The 27,736-nt window shown below is 46.9% G+C and overlaps 1 protein-coding gene across 2 annotated transcripts in view; it reads left to right on the forward strand.

The window, feature by feature from the left end:
- ARHGEF12 (Rho guanine nucleotide exchange factor 12) overlaps positions 1-27,736 on the forward strand; it is a 216,996-nt gene that overhangs the window by 115,535 nt on the left and 73,725 nt on the right. For both annotated transcript variants that reach the window (XM_044292558.1, XM_044292557.1), the window contains exons 20-25: positions 5,006-5,120; positions 6,023-6,128; positions 11,155-11,355; positions 11,453-11,585; positions 12,220-12,255; positions 14,234-14,388. In XM_044292558.1, the coding sequence (XP_044148493.1) occupies positions 5,006-5,120; positions 6,023-6,128; positions 11,155-11,355; positions 11,453-11,585; positions 12,220-12,255; positions 14,234-14,388 (746 nt within the window). The remainder of the gene's footprint in view (positions 1-5,005; positions 5,121-6,022; positions 6,129-11,154; positions 11,356-11,452; positions 11,586-12,219; positions 12,256-14,233; positions 14,389-27,736) is intronic.

Here is a 27,736-nt window from a genome sequence, read left to right on the forward strand (position 1 = left end):
ATAAGTATGATTTTTATTTTCATTTTTTTTTTTTACTGTTTTTACTCTCAGATGCCGCGATAATGTATTAAGGCGGCATCTGAGGGTACAGTGTCGGGGAGGACCTGGATCCCTGACAGATCACCCACCAGTGGTGCTCCAAGCTAGGTTCCAAATCCTAGTAATTCCAGGACTTCCCTGATGCTCCCAGTGCTGAGGAGGCCTTGATTAAGGGAGCACTCTGGTAATAGTTAAAGGGGTTGTCCATTTAGTTCATATTCTCCTGAACATAGACAGCTGAGAGGGTGTCCCGCTCCTGAGATCGCCATAATCTACGCCAGGAAATAAAAATCTGCTGTTTCCCTGCAATGCCAACATTGAAATAAATGCGCAGATGTTACAGTTCCTCCAGCGCAAGATGCTCTTGGTAGCCGCTCCCTGTTCTTGTCTATTTGATGGAAATACCATAGTGGGGACACGCCCTTCCCTAATTGTTCCAAAAGGTATTTGTAAATGGGTTTTCTAATCCAGACCACCCAGGCTTAAAGCGCTTTTCTAGCACTTCATTGATTTCCACCTCGCTGGGAGCCGCGCTGCAGTTACCAGCTCTGTCCACTACATCGTGGATGGAGCTGTGTAGTCCTGAACATCTGATCGGTGGGACTGCGGTGTGTTGAACCCCCAATGATGGGATATTGATGTTGATTACTGAGAATTGGCCATCATTATCAACAGAGTGGGCATTTAAGTCCAGGCCTATTCTTCTTACCAGTCTGATATCGGGCACGGCTGTAAAGCCTGTATTAGAAAGGCAGATCAGCAAGCGATTGTCGGGAAGGAAGCGTTCCCTACCGGCAATCACCTGCTCGCTAGCGGAGGAGACCGCTGCTATTACATGCAGCGGGAAGGAGCGATCACTATGCCATCACTCGTCCCCGTACTGTCTAGTGCAGGGGTGCACAACATTTTCTAGGTGGGGGCCACATTGTCACACTGAACCAACGTCAAGAGCCGGAAAAAAGAAATTAAAGGGGTATTAACAACTGAAATACTGTATTTATATCATTGTACATACAGTATATACTATAAATGTCTGGTTACACCTCCAGGACTCCCATCTAATGGGAAAATACATGACAAGTGCATGTGAGCAGCCACAAGGCATAGACATACATGTCGGTCACCAGATGGTTGGGGCCACACAGAATGATATCAAGGGCCGCAGGTTGTGCGCTCCTGGTCTAATGGTGTGCCGGCACAATCTTCCGCCAGCAAGCACAGATTTTTAGCACACTTAAAAATCTGAATTGCCCAATAAACAAGCTCGTCCATCGGGCAGTCGGCAGCGGTGTTAGGCCTCTTTCACACGGGCGAGTTTTCCGTGCGGGTGCAATGCGTGAGGTGAACGCATTGCACCCGCACTGAATCGGGACCCATTCATTTCTATGGGGCTGTGCACATGAGCAGTGATTTTCACGCATCACTTGTGCGTTGCGTGAAAATCGCAGCATGCTCTATTTTGTGTGTTTTTCACGCAACGCAGGCCCCATAGAAGTGAATGGGGCTGTGTGAAAATCGCAAGCAAGTGCGGATGCGGTGCGGTTTTCCCGTATGGTTGCTAGGAGATGATCAGGATGGGGACCCGATCATTATTATTTCCCCTTATTACATGGTTATAAGGGAAAATAATAGCATTCTTAATACAGAATGCATAGTACAATAGCGCTGGAGGGGTTAAAAAAAACAAACAAATAATTTAACTCGCCTTAATCCACTTGTTCGCGCAGCCGGCATCTCTTCTGTCTTCTTTGCTATGCAGGAGAAAAAGGACCTGTGGTGACGTCACTGCGCTCATCACATGGTCCGTCACATGATCCATCACCATGGTTATGGATCTTGTACTGGACCATGTGATGAGCGCAGTGATGTCATCAAAGGTCCTTTACCCAGGTCCTGAAGAAAGAAGAGATGCCGGTTGTGCGAACAAGTGGATTAAGGTGAGTTAAGTTAACCCCTCCAGCCCCATTGTACTATGCATTCTGTATTAAAGGGACACTGACAGGGCCAATAAGCATATTGAGGTATATATATGGCACTATATAGCAAACTGAATATTCATGAGCTGGGCGGCGCTTCAAAGCGGCAGTTGGGGAGGCTGGCTGGGCGCAAGAGAGGTGAAACGCCGCCCCTTGGGCAGATTGAAGACCTTGGAGCAGGTTATAAAACTTAAAGTTTACTGTATGTATAATGTGGACAGGGGGGATACTTATATGATTGTAATACCCATTATAAGACCTGTAGTCACATATATAGACCTCAATATGCTTATTGGCCCTGTCAGTGTCCCTTTAAGAATGCTATTGTTTTCCCTTATAACCATGTTATAAGGGAAAATAATACAATCTACAAAACCCGAACTTCTCACAAGCGGTCCAAAACTGATCAGTTTTGCCCTAATGCATTTTGAATGGAAAAGGATCCGCTCAGAATTAATCAGTTTGCCTCCGTTCCGTCTCCATTCCGCTTTGGAGGCTGCTTGCAGCATTTTGGTGTCCATCTGATGAAACTGAGCCAAATGGATCCGTCCTGACACACAATGTAAGTCAAAGGGGACGGATCCGTTTTCACTGACACAATATGGCACAATAGAAAACGGATCCGTCCCCCATTGACTTTCAATGGTGTTCAAGACGGATCCGTCCTGGCTGTGTTACAGATAATACAAACAGATCTGTTCTGACCGGATGCAGACGGATGTATTATCTGAACGGATCCGTCTGTGCAGATCCATGACGGATCCTCACCAAATGCGAGTGTGAAAGTAGCCTTACACTGCAGGAGGATTGCGAACGAGAGTTCATGTTAGCGATTATTAGCCAGTGTAATACGGCCTAAAGACGGGCGGACCGGATGTCTCCTAATTCATGGAGTTCTCTTTGGGTGTCGGTCGCCTGCACATCCCGACCACCCATCTTTTAGTTGCGTCTCTCCATGCCTGATGTCCTCATGCCTGGACAGCTGCTTTTAATTGGAATCTTAGCTGTGACAGTGAGCGTGACCTCAATGACATTACCGATATTCTGCTGTGTGTATATTTATAGAAGGTCGTCTTGTCTTCAGTTCTGATCATCTAATATTTTAAGAATAAAATGAATAATGATAAGATTCCACCCGGATTCTTCGCTTCGTTGGTTTGCTTTCCCTGTTCCAGTATGAAGAGGTCGCTGCATCTGTTTTCGGGGTCACGTCTTGTAGATGAAAAGGGAAATAACGGCCTGTGCTGCGCCGTGCCGGGTGTAATTGGTACTTTTACCGTTGGAGGCTGCATCATTTGTGTGGAGGATGGGAAAGGGAAAAATCATGAAAACTTTGTCTGATTTGCCTCTGTTTATCCCCAGATTCTATGTTTTGGGTGTGTTTTTTTTTGTTTTGTTTTTTATCCTTTTTTATTGTTTTAATAATTTTTATTCACAGAATAAATAAACTATAAAAATGATTAAAAAAACTGAACCCCACCTTGTGGAATGCTGCTGTGTGTGCAGCTGGCTATTGGCCGATGTCAGGACCTTACTGTCAGCCCGGCCTTGTGCACACAGCCGCGTCCGTATTCCTGTCCACAAACCACGGATCCGCAGAATACGGATGTCTTCCACGTGCATTCTGCATTTTTCCTTGCTCCCATCAGTAGAAAAAACCTACTCTCTCGTCCACGATGTGCGGAACAGCTGCATGTGTGCATGGTGCCGTAGATATGAATGGGTCAGTGTGCCGTCTGCAAAAAATGCAGATAACGCACGGATGAAAAATGTGCACGAGGCTTTATTGGGAGCATTCATTAATGTCCGCACCTGAAACCCTATCCTGCACTAGCACCACTCACACAGCGGAGGGCTGTTGCAATGTGTCAGCGACGTTCTGGACATTTGCCGCTCTATTTTATCCACTGCCGATCGGTTACAAGAATCCTTTCTTCTATGGCTTCGGTGTAGATCACCCAGACTGCACACTGCTGTGATTACAGTTGAAGGGATCTCTATTCTCACTTCAAGGGGTGGCCTTAAAGGGGTTTTCCTGGATTTTCATATTGATGGCCTATCCAGAAGGTAAGTCATCAATATGAGATCAGTGGGGGTCCTGCACCCGGCACCCCTGCTGATTAACTGTTTGAGGAAGCCACAGTGCTCACCGGAGCTCCCATAAGCGCTGCGGCCTCCTTGCAGGTTACCTAGCACAGCGCCGTACATTGTCTAGTGGCAGTGCTTGGTATTGCAGATCAGTCCCATTCACCTAAATGGGACTGAGCTGTGTCTAGGCCATGTGACCGATGAACGGGACATCACTGGCCTAGGAAGTAGCTGCAGCGCTCATGGAACTCTGCAGCCTCTTCGAACAGCGGTCTTGTGGGGGTGCTGGCAGTCAGATCACCTGCCGATCTGATATTGAGGGATCGGTCATCAGTATGAAAATTCCAGAAAGCCCCTTTAAAGTGCATCTGTCAGCAGTTTTGTCCCTATGACACTGGCTGACCTGTTACATGTGCACTTGGCAGCTGAAGGCATCTGTGTTGGTCCCATGTTTATATGTGCCCGCATTAGTGAGAAAAATGATTAATATATGCAAATGAGCCTCTAGGAGCAACGGGGGCGTTACCATTACACCTAGAGGCTCTGCTCTCTCTGCAACTGCCACACCCCTGCACTTTGACAGGGCTAGGTGTGATCACGTTTACAGTGCCTGGTCCTGTTAGACGGGAGAGGGCATGCTGGGAGTTGTAGTTTTGCAACATCTGGAGGGCCGCAGGTTAAGCATCCCTTATTTAAAGAATATTTCCATTCACTGTCAGGAAGCAGATATCTTGAAAATCTAATTCATTTACCTGGAAAGCATATTTGAAAGCTGCAGAACTTTTCATTCTGCTATGAATACGATTTGTCTACATAGGACCGGGGTGCCTCTTTATTAAAAGTACAAAAATCCGGTCACGAGTGCAGGGATCTCATTCCGTTTCTTGCTTTTGTGTGTGCAGCGGCACTATACAGTACGTTATCCTGACCTACATGAAGCACCTTGGCGTGAAAGTGAAAGAGCCGAGACTCCTGGAGCAGAGACGCGGACGTATTGGATTCCTACCAAAAATTAAGGTACAGCCTCAAGGAGAACGTAACTTTAGGTTCCTGTATCGGTTGTCGGCAGAGGTTTGGACATGCAGGTATATGTGCGAGTATATGAGCATCTTTTCAGAGAATTCTATGTTGTGCTATTCCTCCATGATTCCTACTAGAATTTTATGAATTAATTGCCGGCAGTTTGCAATAAATGTCCATTTGGGGTGTGTCCCTGCACTGTCGGACACTGGCAGCACTGAATGGTGTCAGACTGTGCAGGGACACACCCCAACTGGTAACGTCCATCTGGATCTTCATTGTAAACTACTAGCAATTCATAAACTTCTAACAGGAGGAATGGACAGCACAGAGTCAAAAGAATAGATGCTCCAGAAAAATCTAATACCGATCTGATATTGATGACCTATCCTGAGGATAGGTCATCAGTATTACAATCCCTGAAAACCCCTTTAACACAAACAAACAGTTTCCCCCGATCACAGTACAGTGAAGCCTGTGGGCCCCTGGAGTGCATTGCTCTCGGAGAATGCGCGTCAGATCCTGTGGTCACAATTGATCACAGTATCTAAGGGGTTATATGTCTGCGACCACAATGTATTTGAAAATTGTCCACTCGCCGTGTTGCATTGTAGAAAGTGTATGATCTATAAAAGCAGCTATATATCGCTTGCTTGTTAAAGGGGTTGTCCAATCTCATTGTAACTAAGGCCGGGAAACAGCGGAGTGGGCCGGCGCTCCATTGTTTTAGTAGCGCTCATTGTACTGCAATGGGAACTACTGAAACAGTGCAGCACCGGCCCGATCCACTGTTAACCGGCCACCTGGTGGTCAGAGTTTAGTCCCATCTTGTCTTAGTAGCAGTGAGATGGGACAACCCTTTTAACCAAATTAAATTTGTATTTTTTAACTATTTGCAGCAAAGCATGAAGAAGGATAAAGAAGGAGAGGAAAAGTGGAAGCGGCGAGGGCTGTCCAGCATCTTAGGTCCTCCACGACGACCAAGCCGGCAAGACAGTAATGCAAGTAAGTGGCTGTTCCTTCACTTATTGTTTTCCCTATGAAGCTCACATTGAAGTACGAGCTTTTACTATATCTAGAGCTGGACAAAACCAGGCACCAGATTACCATGGCAATGCGAAAAAAATGCCATGGTCTTGCTTTCTTCATCACATGTATTTCACTTGATATCCCAGTGCATGGAGCTGTATGCAGTCACTGATGGCCTCTAGCTTCATCTCGGAACAAATAAGATCACCCTAGCCAGACAGAGAGAAAGGGAAGTGGAGAGACCTGCTGTGATTACTGTGGAAGTGCACAGGTTGGGGGGACCTGCTATGACTACTGTGGAAGTGCACAGGTTGGGGGGGACCTGCTGTGATTACTGTGGAAGTGCACAGGTTGGGGGGACCTGCTGTGATTACTGTGGACGTGCACAGGTTGGGGGGGACCTGCTGTGATTACTGTGGAAGTGCACAGGTTGGGGGGACCTGCTGTGATTACTGTGGAAGTGCACAGGTTGGGGGGACCTGCTGTGACTATTGTGGAAGTGCACAGGTTGGGGGGACCTGCTATGACTACTGTGTACGTGCACAGGTTGGGGGGATCTGCTGTGATTACTGTGGAAGTGCACAGGTTGGGGGGGACCTGCTGTGACTACTGTGGAAGTGCACAGGTTGGGGGGACCTGCTGTGATTACTGTGGAAGTGCACAGGTTGGGGGGACCTGCTGTGATTACTGTGGAAGTGCACAGGTTGGGGGGACCTGCTGTGATTACTGTGGAAGTGCACAGGTTGGGGGGGACCTGCTGTGATTACTGTGGAAGTGCACAGGTTGGGGGGACCTGCTGTGACTACTGTGGAAGTGCACAGGTTGGGGGGGACCTGCTGTGATTACTGTGGAAGTGCACAGGTTGGGGGGACCTGCTGTGACTACTGTGGAAGTGCACAGGTTGGGGGGACCTGCTGTGACTATTGTGGAAGTGCACAGGTTGGGGGGACCTGCTGTGACTATTGTGGAAGTGCACAGGTTGGGGGGACCTGCTATGACTACTGTGGACGTGCACAGGTTGGGGGGATCTGCTGTGATTACTGTGGAAGTGCACAGGTTGGGGGGGACCTGCTGTGACTACTGTGGAAGTGCACAGGTTGGGGGGACCTGCTGTGATTACTGTGGAAGTGCACAGGTTGGGGGCACCTGCTGTGATTACAGTCAAAACGCACAGGTTTTGGGGGGGACCTGCTGTGATTACTGTGGAAGTGCACAGGTTGGGGGGACCTGCTATGACTACTGTGGACGTGCACAGGTTGGGGGGACCTGCTGTGATTACTGTGGAAGTGCACAGGTTGGAGGGACCTGCTGTGATTACTGTGGACGTGCACAGGTTGGGGGGACCTGCTGTGATTACTGTGGAAGTGCACAGGTTGGGGGGACCTGCTGTGATTACTGTGGACGTGCACAGGTTGGGGGGACCTGCTGTGATTACTGTGGAAGTGCACAGGTTGGAGGGACCTGCTGTGATTACTGTGGAAGTGCACAGGTTGGGGGGGGGGGGACCTGCTGTGATTACTGTGGAAGTGCACAGGTTGGGGGGACCTGCTGTGATTACTGTGGACGTGCACAGGTAGGGGGGGACCTGCTATGACTACTGTGGAAGTGCACAGGTTGGGGGGGACCTGCTGTGATTACTGTGGAAGTGCACAGGTAGGGGGGGGACCTGCTATGACTACTGTGGAAGTGCACAGGTTGGGGGGGACCTGCTGTGATTACTGTGGAAGTGCACAGGTTGGGGGGGACCTGCTGTGATTACTGTGGAAGTGCACAGGTTGGGGGGACCTGCTGTGATTACTGTGGAAGTGCACAGGTTGGGGGGACCTGCTGTGACTATTGTGGAAGTGCACAGGTTGGGGGGACCTGCTATGACTACTGTGGACGTGCACAGGTTGGGGGGACCTGCTGTGATTACTGTGGAAGTGCACAGGTTGGGGGGACCTGCTGTGACTACTGTGGAAGTGCACAGGTTGGGGGGACCTGCTATGACTACTGTGGACGTGCACAGGTTGGGGGGACCTGCTGTGATTACTGTGGAAGTGCACAGGTTGGAGGGACCTGCTGTGATTACTGTGGACGTGCACAGGTTGGGGGGACCTGCTGTGATTACTGTGGAAGTGCACAGGTTGGGGGGACCTGCTGTGATTACTGTGGACGTGCACAGGTTGGGGGGACCTGCTGTGATTACTGTGGAAGTGCACAGGTAGGGGGGGGACCTGCTATGACTACTGTGGAAGTGCACAGGTTGGGGGGGACCTGCTGTGATTACTGTGGAAGTGCACAGGTAGGGGGGGGACCTGCTATGACTACTGTGGAAGTGCACAGGTTGGGGGGGACCTGCTGTGATTACTGTGGAAGTGCACAGGTTGGGGGGGGGACCTGCTGTGATTACTGTGGAAGTGCACAGGTTGGGGGGACCTGCTGTGACTACTGTGGAAGTGCACAGGTTGGGGGGGACCTGCTGTGATTACTGTGGAAGTGCACAGGTTGGGGGGGACCTGCTATGACTACTGTGGAAGTGCACAGGTTGGGGGGGACCTGCTGTGATTACTGTGGAAGTGCACAGGTTGGGGGGACCTGCTGTGATTACTGTGGAAGTGCACAGGTTGGGGGGGACCTGCTGTGATTACTGTGGAAGTGCACAGGTTGGGGGGGGGGGGGGACCTGCTGTGATTACTGTGGAAGTGCACAGGTTGGGGGGGACCTGCTATGACTACTGTGGAAGTGCACAGGTTGGGGGGGGGGGGGACCTGCTGTGATTACTGTGGAAGTGCACAGGTTGGGGGGGACCTGCTGTGACTACTGTGGAAGTGCACAGGTTGGGGGGACCTGCTGTGATTACTGTGGAAGTGCACAGGTTGGGGGGACCTGCTGTGACTACTGTGGAAGTGCACAGGTTGGGGGGGACCTGCTGTGACTACTGTGGAAGTGCACAGGTTGGGGGGACCTGCTGTGATTACTGTGGAAGTGCACAGGTTGGGGGGACCTGCTGTGACTACTGTGGAAGTGCACAGGTTGGGGGGACCTGCTATGATTACTGTGGAAGTGCACAGGTTGGGAGGACCTGCTGTGATTACTGTGGAAGTGCACAGGTTGGGGGGGACCTGCTGTGATTACTGTGGAAGTGCACAGGTTGGGGGGGGGACCTGCTGTGATTACTGTGGAAGTGCACAGGTTGGGGGGGGGGACCTGCTGTGATTACTGTGGAAGTGCACAGGTTGGGGGGACCTGCTGTGACTACTGTGGAAGTGCACAGGTTAGGGGGACCTGCTGTGATTACTGTGGAAGTGCACAGGTTGGGGGGACCTGCTATGACTACTGTGGAAGTGCACAGGTTGGGAGGACCTGCTGTGATTACTGTGGAAGTGCACAGGTTGGGGGGACCTGCTATGACTACTGTGGAAGTGCACAGGTTGGGGGGGACCTGCTGTGACTACTGTGGAAGTGCACAGGTTGGGGGGACCTGCTATGACTACTGTGGAAGTGCACAGGTTGGGGGGGACCTGCTGTGACTACTGTGGAAGTGCACAGGTTGGGGGGACCTGCTGTGATTACTGTGGAAGTGCACAGGTTGGGGGGACCTGCTGTGATTACTGTGGAAGTGCACAGGTTGGGGGGACCTGCTATGACTACTGTGGAAGTGCACAGGTTGGGAGGACCTGCTGTGATTACTGTGGAAGTGCGCAGGTTGGGGGGGACCTGCTGTGATTACTGTGGAAGCTTAAACACTATTGCCTACTCGGCTAACTAACCACTCTTGTCCCAGACTAATAAAACATAACTTTTACTTATTCATGTTAAAAAAGAAAAAAATCTATTGTGAGCTACCTATAGGGTTAAAAACACTGTACCCCATGAGGCTTACTGTATATAAAGGGTCACGTCGGTGTATGAGTTGGCGGGAGTGCACTAACACCGCTCAGTCATACATCATAATCCCAATTATATGGACAGAATCAAGAAAGTGCCTGATAACTACTTGACCCCCATGTCTGGGGAATACACACCAAGGTTAAATAGGCTTAAAGGTACCATATATTGTGGTATCAGGCACACAAAACACTGTAAGGACTCAGTAGGGTCAGCAAGTTAAAAACCTAAGTTCCGCCCCCCCAACATGTTTCGCCAGCTAATCTGGCTTCATCAGGGGTATCGGGCAGACTTGAGTTTTGCGGATCCGTCATGGATCTGCAAAACGCTTCTGTTACAATCCGGTTGTTTTATGTCTTCTATAGCCAGGACGGATCCGTTTTGAACACCATTGAAAGTCAATGGCGGACGGATCCGTTTTCTACTGTGCCAGTGAAAACGGATCCGTCCCTATTGACTTACATTGTGTGCCAGGACGGATCCGTTTGGCTCAGTTTCGTCAGGTGAACAGCAAAACGCTGTAGGCAGCATTTTGGTGTCTGCCTCCAGAGCGGATTGGAGACTGATCGGAGGCAAACTGATGCATTCTGAGCGGATCCTTTTCCATTCAGAATGCATTAGGGCAAAACTAATCCGTTTTGGACCTTTTTTGAGAGCCCTGAACGGATCTCACAAACTGAAAGCCAGAACGCCAGTGTGAAAGTAGCCTTAGTTGTTTGGCCTGGTCCTACAGCATGTTGTCCTTTTGTGGCCTTTTTTCATAAATCTCCTAATGGAAGGAGCTGAACTCAAGATCCACCTTCTGCAACCTCTCCACCAGCTACTCCTGCACAGTAGAGGACACATTCACGTCATGTCGATGGGATAGCGAGGTCAGCCCACCAGACATTGATGTCCTGACATGAGAAGACAGTGCCGTGTCTAGTGTAAAGAGGACGCTTCCTAGAATGCAGACATTTGGGAGATTTCAGCTCTGAAGTCTGTGAATGCAGCTGTGTAGCGTAACACTCTGTAACTACAGCAATAATACATGGCAATTATTTTTAAAGCTGCTGCAGTCATATATTAGTCCTGTATGTGATCCTGGAAATGATGTTCAGGGTAAAATACACCGTTTTCTGTGTATTTCTAGTTTCAAGAGCCTTGCAAATGCAGAAACACCCGAAGCACTTATCAACCTCATCATCCAGCAGCCCTGAGCCGGCAGAGAGCAGACTGCGTTTTAGCGGTGGCTCTGTGGATGGGCATGATTCTTCCTTCAGTCCTTTTTCTCCTCCTCCTAATACTGCCTCAGCTTACAGCTCCCCAGATGGTACTCGGGATTCAGAGGGCGGTGAGTACAGATCCACCAATTTATCAGAACCTCGCCATTGGTTTTCAAAAAGCTATACAGACAAGACAGACTCATGGTTCTCCCCCCCTTTTACTAGGCATGAAATTCAGTGCGGACGGGTCTCATTCCACTGACTCTTGTGATGGAAGTTCACGGACTTCCGGTTCCCTCTTTGACTTCCCGTCTTCTCCACTGGACCTTCTGCAGGAAGAAGTGAAAGACTCTGATCGGTACCTAAAGTTGTGAACGTTTTCCTTCTTATGCTTTGCTGCCTCTCGGTGGTAGATGTCCCTGTGTACAAATGTCAACACTGTAAATTGGTTCTGTTGGATATAAAGGGGGTCATTTATTAAGACCAGCATTTTAGATGCCGGTTTTAATAAGCGCCTGCGCTGGCGGTGGATACGCTGCAGTTATGAAGAGGCCTCTACATAACTTTGGCGTATCCACCGCTGCTTCTAAATGTACGCCAGCTCCCTTGCTGGTGTAGATTTAAACCATTTTCTGCCGGCCGACTTTTGTAGACATTACGTGATTGGCAAATAGTCTCAGAACGCGGTGAAAAGAACTTTGTGCCGCAATCTGTGCCAGAAATTCACCTAATATAGATAACCCCCAACGTCCTTCATAGTTTAGCGATTTCACCTGCTGTTACCAGTGTTTTATATGGAGAGATACAATCTAAACCTTAAACATTTTCTGTGTAAAAAATGTCACAGCAGCTCCATTATGGCAAGATTCTTGACAAAAAACACTATTATTATAATTTTTTTTTTTTTTTTTTTACAAATATTTAAAGTTACACAGGGCGGCCGACCTTTATGTGGAAATTAATTATCTTTTTTTTTTTTTTTTTTCCACCAGATTCAGTGACCATGGCACCCCCAAACTTTCACGAAAGTAAGTCATTTCTGCTTGTTTTGTAGACAGATTAGATCTATGTAAACTTTTGCAGACCACTGCACGACTATATACTGTACGTTGTGGCGGTTAAGCTCTTATCTAAGACCCAACGTATAAAAACGTCTGGTTACACTGCGATCTGCAGTCGCAATGTAGTAAAGTAAATAAAAAAAAGTATGCAAAATTTTTTTATTAAGTGAAGTATAAAAAATAAGTTATAGCTATAGTTACTAGATTTAACAGTAGTGTAGCAGACTACATACACACTTTTTTTCCTTTTTTCTTTCATAAAAACATTTAAAATATAGGTATTCCTTTTAGCAATATTTAGTATAGCAGGTTTTTTTTTTTGTGCATAAGATATAGAAACGCATGAACATTTTTTTCATTAAAAAAAAAAAATGTAAATGTCCAAAATTCTCCAAGATTAATATCTTGGGGGTTCAACATAAAATAGTCACTTTTGAAGGAGTTTCTAATGTTTTGGTGCTGTACAACATCTGTTCTGATAGTACAGTGCCATAGAACCAGAAATAGAAAAATAGGTGGTCAGCCCAGCGGTGTCCATTTTCACTGATCAAACATAGGCTCCATTCACGGATCCGCAAAACACTGAAAGCGGCAATGTGCGTTCGGCATTTTGCGGACCGCACATTGCTGGTACTAATAAAATATGCCTGTTCTTGTCTGCAATTGCGGACGAGAATAGGACATGTTCTATTTTTTTCGGGAATGGAATTGCGGACCCGGAAGTGCGGGTCCGCAATTCTGTGTCCGGGCAGCACATCGTGTGAATGGACCCATAAAGTAATGGTTTTAGAAATGTTTTGTCTTGAAACCTTTTGTAACTTATTATGAAAATTGGTAACAGATAAGTAGATCGGATCAGAAATTAATTACCGTAGTTATTTGCAGTTAGATTGGCTCATTGCTAACATTAAACAATTGGCCTTGTAAGGAAGGGGGTAAACATTCCGGTAATGGAGCGGTTAAAAAAAGCAAAAAAAATAAATGAGAGAAAAACAAGCAGGCTTTCTATCTCCACTACTGTGGAACTTCCAGAAATAGCCATGAGAGCAGTGAATAGGGAGCAGGCGCACAAGTGCAGCCACCTCTCCACTCCCCGATTGTGGGATAGCCTAAAATACCGTAGCTGAGCTAGTGCTCGGCTATTTTCAGAACTCCATCCATAGCGATGGATGGATGGTCTCATTTCACTACGGGGAGGAGGGAAAGGCCCGTTCTGGAGGTAGGACTCGCACCTATCTGGGATTTATGGTATATGCAGGGCAATATGCCGTAAGTGCTGGGATGGTACAGCTCCTTTAAGAATTCACACCGAGTTCTGAGGACCACCCATCAGATCACTGCTGTCGGACGCCGAAACTAGCAGCGCCGATAGCAGACAAATGCCGGGGGGACTAGGAGAAATAAAATGTATTTCTGTGATGACGTGACAGGTCCTGTTTTAATATAGTTTCTCCATCTGGACAATCCCTTACTGGGGTCTGTTCACACGTCTGATTTGACATGGATTTCGTCCTGGATTCTGGGTCGAAATCCTTGTCAAATCTGCTGATGGTACTCATCCCAAGCACGGAAATATGGCTTCTGCTTCTCTATTTACATGCAATGATAAGTGTGTCATGTTACAAAGCCAAGGTTGCATCCCATTGCATGAAAACAGGACATTGTGAGGATCTTTTCCGGACATGCTGCATCACGTCCACAACGGAAATACAAAAGTAAGCCTTGGATTTCTGCCGCGGATCTAGTAAAATGCGCGTGCAGATCTAAAACAGATGTACATGACCTTAGAGTGAAGCTGCCTCAGCAGGTCCAGCTTTTTGGCCTTTTGTTCGTCCCACAGCTTCTATGTTATTGTATTCATACAGTATGTAGTCTTATTATAAAATCACTCCTTATGTGTACCAGGAGTACTTTACATGAACTTCCCCATGACCCTGCATTTCAGATTGGACAGCTTGGGCCTTGGAGACACTCAGAGTGAAGATGAACTCCATGATCTAGACCTGGAGATGGATCCTCCCAACTGGCAGCAGCTGGTCAGCAGAGATATTTTACAGGGACTAAAACCACACGAGATCAAACAGCAAGAGGTCATACATGGTAAGAATGTCTCCAGAATATGTTACTAGGTCAAATGGGTTTTCCGAATGTTTTGTACTGATGTCCTGTCCTCAGGATAGGTCATCCGTATCTGAGCAGTGGGGTTCCAACTCTCGGCACCCCCACCAATCAGCTGGTTGAAGAGGCTGCTGTTGTTGGCGCCGTGGCCTCCTTGGTGCAATGTGCAAATGCCTCGTATTGTACATGTAAATGCCTTAAACAGTTTTACAGTTACAGCCGGGATATGGCACAGAAAATGAAATGAGCTAGAAGCTGCATAATGCTCCCCTAGAGCAGGTAATATGCAGCAGAGAGAACTTCACACTGCAGCTGTACGCACGTCTCCCAGGCTGAGGGCATCCAGAAATGGCCCTTCTCTCAGGAGAATTCAGTCTGCGGATGTTGTCCTCACGTTCTGCTGAAGTGGGAAATTGTGTGACTCGATGACTACAAATCCTTCACTGCTACACCGACTGATCAGAACAGATCAATTGGCGAATGTTTTATGGTCAGAAGATCAATGGGAAAAAGAGACCGCAAGGAAAATACTGAGGATTTAAGTTTATATAGGGGGAGATGGTAATGGGTGTCTTTTCAAGGAGCAGCTAAATTAGGATCCCTACTGTCTGAGGGTGAAAGTGGCAGCGGTAATGTTATAAAATGAAAAAATTCTTACAGGATAAAGCGGTTCTCTTATTGTTGCCTATCCTTAGGATAGGTCATCATTATCAGTTTGGTGGGGGTCCAACTCCTGCCACCCCTGTCAGTCAGCTGTTTTCACAAGCTATGGTATCGAGACCAGGCACCAGAAGAACCCTTTTTTTCAATCACGGTAACAATTGGCTGCCATAAATCCAGGAAGAAGAGTAGAAGTAAAGATTCAGGGTTGGCTCCCTGAAGAGAAGGAGAGCGAAGGGGCTCCCCCGGGGTAGCAGCAAGGCCCAATCATCAGCACACATCCTTAGTTAGATTTAGGTGTACACCACAATATCATAAATCCAGGTTCCCTAGTATCATACTGTGAATGCATGAGTCCCCTAGTAAGTGCCAACCACGGACTACAGATTCCAGATCTATCAATCCAGGGACCCCAAATAGCCTCAAATTTCGAGAGGCGGTTTCGCTTGAGATAGACTCCCCTTTCCAGTCTTATAACAACATTTAGTCTTGCTGTGTTTTCTGCTATAACAGGAGGCAGTGGTTGTGCCCACTTGGCTGCCAGTGTTTTATGTGCCTGGTACAACATCCTATTTATTCCTATAATCATAGGCGTCTGTAGTTGATCAGATTCAAAAATGCTGAGTAGGCACATTTTTAAGGATCAAGAGGGAAATCTGCACTGTACACTTTATAGATTAATGCACAGCAGCTCCATACTATATGTAACAAACCAGCCTCAGGGATAGGCTTGGGGTCAATGCCAACATCTCCTCCCATCGAGTATCAGTAATACTCCCAACATTGTTTTCCCTTGTGCCTTTACCCTAAGAGGAAAGGCCTTCAGAAACTCCCCATGCAATGATTGATAAATTCTCGAGATAGCTCCCCTTACAGATCCTACCGCCACCACAGAGTCAAGCGCCTGACTGGATGTATAATGCAGCGATAGTGTTTTGGATTGGGCATCTAAAGCGTGTCTTATCTGGTAGTACTTACAGGAGTGACTGGAGGGTAGATCGAACTCAAAGCAGAATTGCTGAAATTGCTGCAGGAGGCCCTGGGAGTACAACTGTCCAATGTTCCAAATCCCTTTCTTTTCCCATAAGGAGAATGCCTTCAGTTGGGAAAGTTCTGGTAAGACAGGGTTGTTCCATATGGGAGACATATTTAGAAGTCCTGAGACCCCAAGAAGCACTTTAGCCTTAGCCCACACTTTCCGCATTAGCACTAAAGTTGAGGCAGATCCTAATCTTGGGTCCACTAACCCTTCCAGGGCCGCCAGGGGTGGGGAGCCTCCCGATGCCCATTCAACTAATCTGCCATTTCTTCCCGCTCCCCCAGCCGAGTTCCATCCTTTAAAATGCTGCAGTTGGGCTGCGAGAAAGTATAATAAAGGGTTGGGCATTGCTAGACCACCCGATTCTTTGTTTCTTTGCAGGGTTTCTTATCTAATTCTATTTCTTTTAGTCTTCCACACCAAAAATCAAAAAATGTGTTTGGTTTTGTAAAAATAATGCATGGGGATCCATACCGGTGAGTTATGAAGTGTATATATAGGAGCTGCGGCTCTAGCACCATCTTGATCAGACTTCTCCTGCCTTCTAGAGACAGTGGCAACTTATGCCGGGAAGCAGCTTTAGTGGCACTACATTGTCTTGTATGTATCTGTGTGGATTAGTGGACACCTCAACTCCCAACTAGTATTTGAAGGATGACAATACTTTGAGATTGGTAAGACAAAGACTCTGTGAAGGCGGGGACCACGGCAGTATCACCAACTTGCTCCAATTAATAAGCAACCCAGACTGCTTGCCAAATTCAGAAATCTGAGATCTGATGGGGTCTATTGATGAGGCCAGCTCTCCTACATACAGCAGCGTATAACGAGACTCGCTCCTCTATACCTCCCCTTCTAAAGCCATTTATTAGTGGTGTAGTTCTGAGCAGGCACGCTAGAGACTCTATGGCAATGACAAACAGAAGAGGGGACAAAGGACAGCCTTGCCTTGTCCCTCTCTCTAAAGCCAACGCCGGGGACATGCCCCCATTGACCCGGACTCTAGCCCTGGGCTCATTATAAAGCAGTTTCACCCACTTTAGGAAAACCGGGCCAAAGCCTATTTTTGTCATAGCTGCCAAAAGGTACTCCCACTTGACACTATCAAAATTCTTGGCCGCGTCAAGTGAGAGCACGGCACTACTTCCATCCCCTTCGCCTCCCCCCCCAACTGAAGGTTAAGGAACAGGCGTCTGATGTGGATTTACCAGGCATAAAGCCAGATTGGTCTTCGTGAATAACCGTATCAATGACTCTTGATAACCTATTAGCTAGGACCTTGGCTAGTACTTTAATGTCCACGGTCAACAGGGAATTAGGCTGGTAAGAATCCACCTGGTTTTGGGATCACCACCACAGTCACCTCTCTCCTCGAGCTGGGAAGAATGCCATAGAAACATAGAATGTGTCGGCAGATAAGAACCATTTGGCCCATCTAGTCTGCCCAATATACTGAATACTATGGATAGCCCCTGGCCCTATCTTATATGAAGGATGGCCTTATGCCTATCCCATGCATGCTTAAACTCCTCCACTGTATTTGCAGCTACCACTTCTGCAGGAAGGCTATTCCATGCATCCACTACTCTCTCAGTAAGGTAATACTTCCTGATATTACTTTTAAACCTTTGCCCCTCTAATTTAAAACTATGTCCTCTTGTGGTAGTTTTTCTTCTTTTAAATATGCTCTCCTCCTTTACCGAGTTGATTCCCTTTATGTATTTAAAAGTTATTATCATATCCCCTCTGTCTCGTCTTTCTTCCAAGCTATACATGTTAAGGTCCTTTAATCTTTCCTGGTAAGTCCGAAGAGAGTCATTGAAGATATTAAGGAGATGTGGGAGTAAGATCTCTTGGTGTTTCTTGTAAAATTCTCCTGGCAAGCCATCCCCACCGGGCGCCTTCTCATTATAGGGAAAGAACTCAACGCCTTCTGAAGTTCCTCCAGCGAGATTTTCCCATCAAGCAGCTGTCTATGCTCCACAGAGAGGGTAGGCATGGATATGGCTGATAAATAATCATCTGTGTGTCGAGTCAGCCATCAGCTTAGACTTATATACATCCTTGAAATGAGCATGAAACACTCCCAAGATATCATTATCCCCAGTAACCAGGTCCCCCTGTATATTTCTAATAGAGGTCACACGGGAGGGGCCAGATTGTGTTTTGATGACAGTAGCCAGTAAGTGACCAGTGCTCTCCCCCTCAGTGAAAAACTTCTGGGTCTTAAAAAATTGCTTATGCCCGGCTTCCTTCCAACCAGCTGCATTCTCCGGTGACGGACTTTCGATATATTTACACTCCGTGGACAAAACCCTATTAGAGAGTTCTGCTGTTAGAGCCCTGCACTTGGTCTTGTGCACACTTATACTTTTGCTATATAATCCTCTAACATATGCCTTAATAGCGTCCCATACCATGGGTTCAGATGCAGACCCTATATTGTGACTAAAGCCTACAATGGTACTAGAGATTGCAGTACTCGTGTCCACTAGATGAAGCCACAACAGGTTCAGACGCCATAGGGGCCTCAGATTGTGCTCCAAAGTCCCTAGACGCAGCTGTAACAGAACTGGGGTGTGATCAGAAATGCTGCGGGGAAGGTAAGTGACCTCCTGAGTTATAGTCATTAAGGATGGGGATCCAATCACCAGGTCTATCCCGGACAGTGAGTTACGTGAGGAGGAGTAGCACGAGTAATGCCGCTCCCCCTGGTGCATAACCCTCCATAGGTCACATAAATCAATCTCCGATAGTAACCTAGCCAGTGAGACGGGGGAAGCTACCCGGACCATGGGCAGCTGGGTCAAACTTATCAAGGAACCTATCCAAATACATATTAAAGTCTCCCATCAACAAAATGGGTACATTAGGGTATTTAGCTGCGAAAGCTAGAATTATTTTCAGAATCTCGCTAGAGTACAGTGGGGGAATGTACACCGCCACCAATATCGGCCTAAAGTGGAATATGGAGCAGTCAACACATGCCTGTACTGATGGCGAGGGACGGTTTGTATCTCTAGCAGCAAAGGGAAGAGTTCTACTGTTCTGGTTCTGACAAAGCTGCCAGTTCAGTTGATGTACTGCTCCAAATTAAGATACGTGCACGGAGAGATCAGACAGACAACTCACTACATGGAGTTAATCAGTATCTCTGGTTTATTTCTGAAAAAACAGACAATACATAGTTTTCACGAGAGGAGGGAGTGAGGGGGGGTGAAAGATAAAGTATATATTTTCTATTGGCTATGAACTCTCTACTTTTCTGTAACCTTGACGGCCAGAGGAAATTCCTTCTCACTCCCCCCCCTTGTTCCTGGGTGAAACCGTTACTTCTTTCTTTGTAGCTGCTTGCTTGAGCTGAACGGAAACCACAAAGAAACACATGATAAAAACACAAAGTAAGATTCTAGTTTATAGGTGTAGGCTGAATGCCTGGCCGCCATCTTAGCTCAACAAGCAAGTATCCATTTTGTATCAATAGTCCATAACAGTCCCCCCTTGGAGACTTGATTGTAGACTTTCCCTTCGCCTAGCGAATCCCCTGGGCATACCATTCGTATCCTCTTCACCCGCAGTGGCGACAACCTACCCCTTATAGGTAGGCTCCCGGTTGCTCGGACTTGTGGTAATACCCTGAGATTCATCTCACCCTATCTCAGCCAGGCATCATTGTGAGGAGGGGGAGCTGTGTTGAACGATGTTTCCTTCTGTCCTTCCTCATCGTAGAGGAGCATAATAGGTCGTTCATCAGTTTTCTTCATTCTTTTTGAAAAGCGGGTCACACAAATAAGAACGAGCTTAATCACTACATATATCACCAATATTATTAGGGCTACCTGCAATATTACCTGGACAATTCCCATGAGCCAACCCCCAATACCTTTGAACCAGTTATTGGGGTTAAGGGAAGAGAAGGTATCAGACCACCATGTATCTTTATCAGCTTTATGTGCATCCAGCCATTTATCTCTTAAATCCGCCATTTTCTCTATACCCACCTTAACTTGCAAATTACCCTGCGGGTCTATGTAATGGCAACAAGAGGGTCCCACAATCTGGCACATACCTCCATCTTTAGCTGTGACATAATCTAGAACTAATGTGTGTTGGTTGGTGACAATGATTAACTGGTTTTGCACAATGTTTGAGGTATTCATAAGTCTCATCACTTCCCATATTTGGTCATCCAGGTAGTCTGTTGCTACTACCAGATGATCCCACATCTGCGCTATCATGGGATATATGAAGATGGAACTAGCAATTTTGTTGGTAATGCTCATCTCTACTACATGTGGCTTGCCATTTGGTCTGGGTGTGTTATCTTTGGCCCTACGATACAAGGTGTGTTTAGGTACTGCATTTATGCCAATTTCAGAGTGTGGTACTCTAAAGGTGGCAGGAGTAAGCTTGGCGATGGTGCACAGTCCTGTGACATTCTCAGATAACCATTTGTATGCTTTGTGTCCACAAACTAAGTATATGTCTTCTGGAACTTCTACTGCTGTGCCATTGAATAATCGGGTAATTAGTTTGGCTAATTGTATCCCTTTCGTCAACTCCTATCCTTTTGACTGACTTTCGGTGTCGTTAGCTAATATACCTGTCCGGAGATCCTGTACGGTACGGTGGTTAAAGGGCAGATCCTTTCCGTTCTCAGCATTTACACCAATACACTGCACGTGGCTGTCTGTTTTTGAATCATTGCAACCTGAGTGTATGTGTGGACTAAATGTCATACCTTTGGTTTGTACTTGGAGACAATAACAGTGTGTCCAGCTAGGAAAACATGTGACATTAGCCCAGTGTCCCTCTTGCCAAGGAGTGGAGCTATAATCTACCGAGGGTCCTGATCTGTTTATCATGAGCCATGGGGCATCTGCCCACCCTGCAACAGGTAAGGCTACTTCCCTGTCCTTGTTTGTACTGGATTTAACTTGGTGTATACTAGTGAGAAAGATGGTAGAATTAGACAGGTCAATCAGTTCAGAAAGGTCCACGGGTATTGCAAAATAAGGCATACTGGTTGAATTCATGGGACTGTGGGTACAGATCCAACAATCTCTGAGTGTCTCAACCCCATGACTAGAATTTGATGGTGCCGTGTCAGTGAATTGTCCCATTCATCACCCAGTGGTGTGAACACTGCTGATATGCCTACAGTCAAAGTCATGATCAGTATGTGAATCCTCATGGCTTATTGTTCCAGGGTCGTCGGGACAGCCTTTACTCTTTTACAATGTGAGGCGTGGATCCAGGTAGGCCTCCCTTCGAGTTTCACAGAGGTCGGGGTAGTCAGCAACACCTGGTACGGCCCCTCGTATCGTGGTTCGAGGGTGTTTCTGACGTGTTTCTTTACCACCACCCACTCTCCAGGTTTGAGATTGTGTATTCCCTCTAGGGAGTCAGGATCTGGAATGGAAGAGAAAACTTGTGCACATATGTTAGACAATTGTTTACTCAGGGCAATCACATATTTAGCAACAGATTCATAATGCATTTGCAATTGCTGTGGGAAGTACTGTCCCATCCTAGGCCGTGTCCTAAACAAAATTTGGTGTGGAGGCCTAGGGGTGTGTCTAACTGAAAATAGTGCTATTGGCAGGCATTGTACCTAACTGAGCCCTGCCTCCCCAGTCATTTTCAGCATCTTGGACTTCAGTACCCCGTTCAGTCGTTTGACTTTGTCGCCGCTTTGGGGTCTGTAGGGTGTGTGATAGGCTAAGTGTGACCCTACCATCTTCCAGACTTCTTGGGTTAATCTAGCAGTGAATGCTGGGCCCTGATCACTCTCAATGACCTCAGGTACTCCGAACCTACAGACAAGCTCCTGCATCAGTTTTTTTGCAGTAGTGGTTGCTGTCTGGTTTCGGACGGGGTAGGCTTCTGGCCACCCAGAGAACAAGTCTACCACTACTAGCACATATTAAAACCCTTGGCACATTGGCATCTGGATGTGGTCAATTTGAATCCGTTGGAACGGGTACTGGGCTTTGGGGAGACATTTGGTTGGTGTAGGCTCAGGTCTTCCCGGGTTGCACTGCGCACAGATGAGGCAAGACTGAGTATGCCTCACCAGGACAGGGGTTATCCCTGGGGCCATTGTCTATTAGTTCTTTCATGATGGTCTTAGATTGATGGGTGGGCCCATGAGCTATTGAAGCTATCAGAGGATAGAGAGCTTTGGGCAGAGATGCTCTCTTTCCTTGGGTCCACAGTCCAGATTCTTTCTCTTCTTGGGCTGACTCTTTTAGCCAATCCAATTTTTCTTGTGGCGTGGCCTGTTTCTGTATTTGTTTCAGGAGGTCCCATGTGATTTCTTCTTGTTCCAGGTCTTCCTGTGTTATCATAATCTGGTCTGACTGGACTCTTTCCTCTTTCACTGCTGCTTCCTATGCTGCTTGATCAGCTAGGGCTTTTCCTCTGGCCTCAGAGGTGTCAGCTCGAGTGTGCCTGTAGATCAATAAAATCTTCAGATTCTCCAGTATACTCCCCCCTTGGAAGAGGAAGGAGTGCAGCAGGATTGAGGATGTGGCACCTCTGAATGGTGACATTATCTGGCAGAAGCAAACTACACGGAAGCCGGAGGTGGCGCTGTGCAGTGAGGTGTTTAGGTTGAGTCTGCTGGAGGATGGCAGAAATGTCATGGGGAGCCAGAATAGTGAGGGGATGACCCAGCACAACGTCAGATGTGACGTTTAGAAGAGAGCTGGCAGCATGGATAGCTCTGACACAGGAAGGGGCTTCTCTGGCTACTGGGTCCAGTCTCTTTGTATGGTAGGACTTTGGGGTCCTTCAGGGTCACAGTGACTGGTGGGACACTGAGGTATCCAATATCCTGGGGTCCTCTGGCCCAGAGAGTATTGGGGATGAGGTGCAAAATGGTTTGCAGCGAATCCCCTTGCTCATATGAATCAGTGCAGAATTTTATTGTCAGACATCCGGCAGCTGTGGGTGTCACATAATTTGAGTGAAAACCACAAAGACCAAGAAGCGAGACAGTTTCTTATCAGAAAGAGGAGCTTAAACTAGAAAAGGTACAATTTCTGGGGAAATTGTGTGATGTGTTCTTGCCTCCACCAGTAGCTTACAACTGGAGTGGGCGGAGTAACTGGGTGGAGTGTAGACTCCGCCCACTTTTATAAATTTTGACCTTTGTCTCACACTGACCCACCTTGCCGAGTTTGGGTGCTGTGAGAATGACAGCTGTTTAAAGGTTTCTTATTGAAGTCAATAGGGAAAATCTGATTGGTTGTTTTTGGCCCCGCCCACTTTTCTGAATTTTAATCCTAATCCTAAATTGTCCAACTGTACCAAGTTTGGGGATCCTGCCATTAACAGTCTAAGAGCAGCGGCAGTTTTAAATTTTCCCATTAAAACATATAGCTGAAATTTGATTGGCCGTTGTAGACCCCGCCCACTTTAAAACATTTGAATTCTAGTCACCTATTAACCGAATATATTAAGTTTAACAACCCTGCCATTAACAATGTTGAAATGGCAGCAATTTAAAATTTTCTCATTGAAGACAATAGGGAAAATCTGATTTGTTGTTGTTGGCTCCGCCCACTTTTAAAATTTTTGAATCCAAATTAATCTATCACCTGATTTCAGAGATTTGAAGCCCCTGACATCAATCATGGCAGCATTTTTCAATTTTCTGAATTTTTTTTTTTTCCATATTGAAATCAATGAAAGAAATCTGATTGGTTGTTTTTGGCCCCGCCCACTTTTCTAAATTTTAATCCTAATCCTAAATTGTCCAACTGTACCACGTTTGGGAAACCTGCCATTAACAGTCTAAGAGCAGCGGCAGTTTGAATTTTTCCCATTTAAACAAATGGCTGAAATTTGATTGGCCGTTGTAGACTCCGCCCACTTTTTCATTATTTTTTGAATCCAGTCACCCAATGACCTACGGTGCCAAGTTTGGGTATTCTGGCTTAAATACTGTGAGAATGACAGCAATTTAAAAGTTTCTCATTGAAGTCAATAGGGAAAATCTGATTGGTTGTTTGTAGCTCCGCCCACTTTTTAATGTCCCCAAAATGTGACAGAAATTTCCAGGTTGACCCCATGACTGAGTGACCCAAGTTTGGTGAGTTTCACTCCGAAGCTGTATGAGTGACAAACATTTGCATTTTTCCAATAAAACTCTATGGGAGAAAAAAAAGAGGTTTTCGGGGGCCCGCCCCAGGGGCCCGGAGGGTGGGATCGGTTAACAAAGCACAAGCAAGATACTCGGGTATGTGCCGACCAAGAGTGCAAAGTTCGGTATTTATACTCCTAAATCTGTGGGAGGAGTAGCAATTTGAACGTCTCATTGTAGTCAATGGGGAGAATTTGATTGGTTCTGTGTGGCCCCGCCCAAATTTTCGGGTCTCCGAAATGTGCTAACAAATTGCGCGTTGACCCCATGACTAAGTGACCCAAGTTTGGTGACTTTAGTTTAAAATCTGTGCGACTGGGAGCGATTTGAAAATTTTCCCTGTCAAAGTCAATGGGAAAAACTTGGATTTTGGGGGCCCTGTCCCAGGGGCCCGGAGGGTGGGATCGGGTAACAAAGCACAAGCAAGGTACTCGGGTGGGTGCCGACCAAGTCTGCAAAGTTTGGAATTTGTACTCCTAAAAATGTGGGAGGAGTAGCGATTTGAAGGTCTCATTATAGTCAATGGGGAGATTTTGATTGGTTCTGTGTGGCCCCGCCTACATTTTGGGGTCCCCGAAATGTGCCAAAAATTTTCGGGTTGAGCCCATGACTAAGTGACCCAAGTTTGGTGACTTTAGCCTCAAAGCCTGGCGAGTGGGAGCGATTTGAAAATTTACCCTGTCAAAGTCTATGGGAAAAAAGGGGGCTTCCGGGGCCCGCCACGGGGGCCCCGGGGGTGGGATCGCTCCACAAAGTAATAGCAATCCGATCGGGCACAATCTGCACGTTTTGGTAAATTTTTGTCTATGTAGTGTAAAAACTGTGGGAGGAGTTAGGGTGGCAAATTTGGCTATAATAAGAATAATAATATATATGTGAGATAACAATATGTGGTCTTGCTATGCAAGAACACATAACTATCACAGCAGAAACTAACATTTCTGTGAAAAGAAAAAAGGTGGGGGTCAACTGATCCCCCGCAGCTGTCCTGCAATGTGGAATGATCTGCTATTTTAGCTTTTGTCCATTTCTGTAGTTGTTCTATAAAGAATTCTCCAGACTCATGATCCCGGGGGTCAAAGTTAGCACCTTTAAATTCAGGGATGTGGATTTGATCCATTATCAGTGTGGAGTATTCACCTGTCTTGTTTTCCACTATACTTTGCAGGTCCGACCATGTGCACCCATAGGTTTGATGCACTTGGGACAGTTTCCTGAAAAAGGGCATGGGATGGGTCTCGGGGTCAGGCAGTAAATTCACTATGGTGAATAACTGTTGTGGGGTGAAAGACACATATTTTGGTGGTCCCTGTGGCCGGTTAAGTGCTAGGGCTTCTTTCAGTGTCTCAAGGTTTCCCTGCTCAATTTTCTGTAAGTTCTTTTGTAACTCTGTAATCTGACCCTGCAGTATTTGATCTTGTGAACGTCGTGATGGGCGCACGGTCATGGGTACAGTCCACTGTGGTGCCAGGGGTAAAGTTGGCGGATCACCGTAGTCTGTCGGGGTACCCCGCGAAGGAGTTTGCATATTACCCGGTGCATTTTGTATGCCCATTGTGGATTCTGCAGCACCGTCTGCATCCCCCTGTTCTGCTTCATCAGGTTGCCCCCCTACCATTATAGGAGTAAGGGTGGCAGGTGAGTGGGGTAGCATGAATGTACCGTCCGGGTTTATCATCGGGTACAAGGTAGTAGGAAGGGGCAAGGGTGACATAGGAGTGACGGGGGGGTCCGGACCGAATGATATTAAAGGTCCGTTCATGGGCGTTGCCTGGGGACAAGATGGCGCTGTAGCTAACACGGGAAGTGATGGGACGTGCCGGGGAGTAGTTACCAAGGTGTGGTTTTGTGGGTGGGGAACCCCACAGGGAAGGCACGTATCACGGGAGGAGGGATTCTGTTGACCACATGTTTTGCAGGTCCACCCACCTGCTTTCTTCCCGGCGCCATTATAGGGTGGTGGCTAGTCATGTATCAATGCAACACCAGGCTTACAGAAATATCTCTGTCTTTTCTCATCAAAATTTAGTTCCCCCCCCGGTCTGTTCAAATTCTTTACTACAGTCCAACCACACACGGACCATGTCTGTCAATTCATCATCTTCTAACTTCCCTCTCTTCTCGTTTAACAACACTTGCCAGGTAGCACTACATAGGATGCCTCCTTTACAGACACCTTTAACTCTTCTCCAACTTACTTAATCCTTTTATGAAACGTTTGCCTCTCCTGTCCGCCACGTACTGTTCAGGTGAACAGTAATCCTTCGGGACACTTTCCTCATTTCCCATTATCTCTCGTACCTACTGAAGCCGCCTAAAGACCTCCTGTATAGAGTAATCACTGGACGTGAAGACCTTTGAGTCCCGGTCAGCACACTCTGGGCTACCGCGAACCGCTCTCCACCCATCTGTGATCGTCCCCTTTATGGAGATTCGAGTCAGACACCGGGCTGAACTCCGATACAGGCACACAGGAGAACTACGTGTCTCCGTCAGTGATACTTGTCAACAGGGTCTTCACAACTTATAGGCACAACACAGTACATCAAGACTTTAAAAAAACATATGGGGTTCTTACTTTCATGCCCTCGAGGACGTCCCAGACTGCTTCCGCACCCCTCCCTCAGACGAACACCAAGAGGCTACACCAGGGGACACTTTATAGGCAAGATGACTCAATTTTCCTACCTCATATCACGGGTTGCGATCCCGGTGTCCGTTAGTGCGCCTCTCCTCGTCTGGTCTCTGGGGGTACGGGAACAGAGGGTCCAATCCTCGAGCCCCACGATTGGCGCCAAAATTGTTCTGGTTCTGACAAAGCTGCCAGTTCAGTTGATGTACTGCTCCAAATTAAGATACGTGCACGGAGAGATCAGACAGACAACTCACTACATGGAGTTAATCAGTATCTCTGGTTTATTTCTGAAAAAACAGACAATACATAGTTTTCACGAGAGGAGGGAGTGAGGGGGGGTGAAAGATAAAGTATATATTTTCTATTGGCTATGAACTCTCTACTTTTCTGTAACCTTGACGGCCAGAGGAAATTCCTTCTCACTCCCCCCCCCCCCCTTGTTCCTGGGTGAAACCGTTACTTCTTTCTTTGTAGCTGCTTGCTTGAGCTGAACGGAAACCACAAAGAAACACATGATAAAAACACAAAGTAAGATTCTAGTTTATAGGTGTAGGCTGAATGCCTGGCCGCCATCTTAGCTCAACAAGCAAGTATCCATTTTGTATCAATAGTCCATAACACTACGTACCAGGAGACTAACTCCTCGCGCATGTGTGGAATAGGTAGAGCGGAACTCATGCGCCATCCATGCCTTTATGAATCAGATGGGTTTTATCTGGAGTAAGATGTGTTTCAGAAAGACAGAGGATTGTTGGTGTGTTTGCAAAGCATGAAAACGGCACAGAGCCATTTAAATATTGATCAGTCAGTCAATTAAAGAGTAGGGCTTTGCTTATGCTCAAAATGT

The sequence above is a fragment of the Bufo gargarizans genome, chromosome 4 (assembly GCF_014858855.1).
Source record: "Bufo gargarizans isolate SCDJY-AF-19 chromosome 4, ASM1485885v1, whole genome shotgun sequence".
In the NCBI taxonomy this organism is placed as follows: Eukaryota; Metazoa; Chordata; class Amphibia; order Anura; family Bufonidae; genus Bufo; species Bufo gargarizans.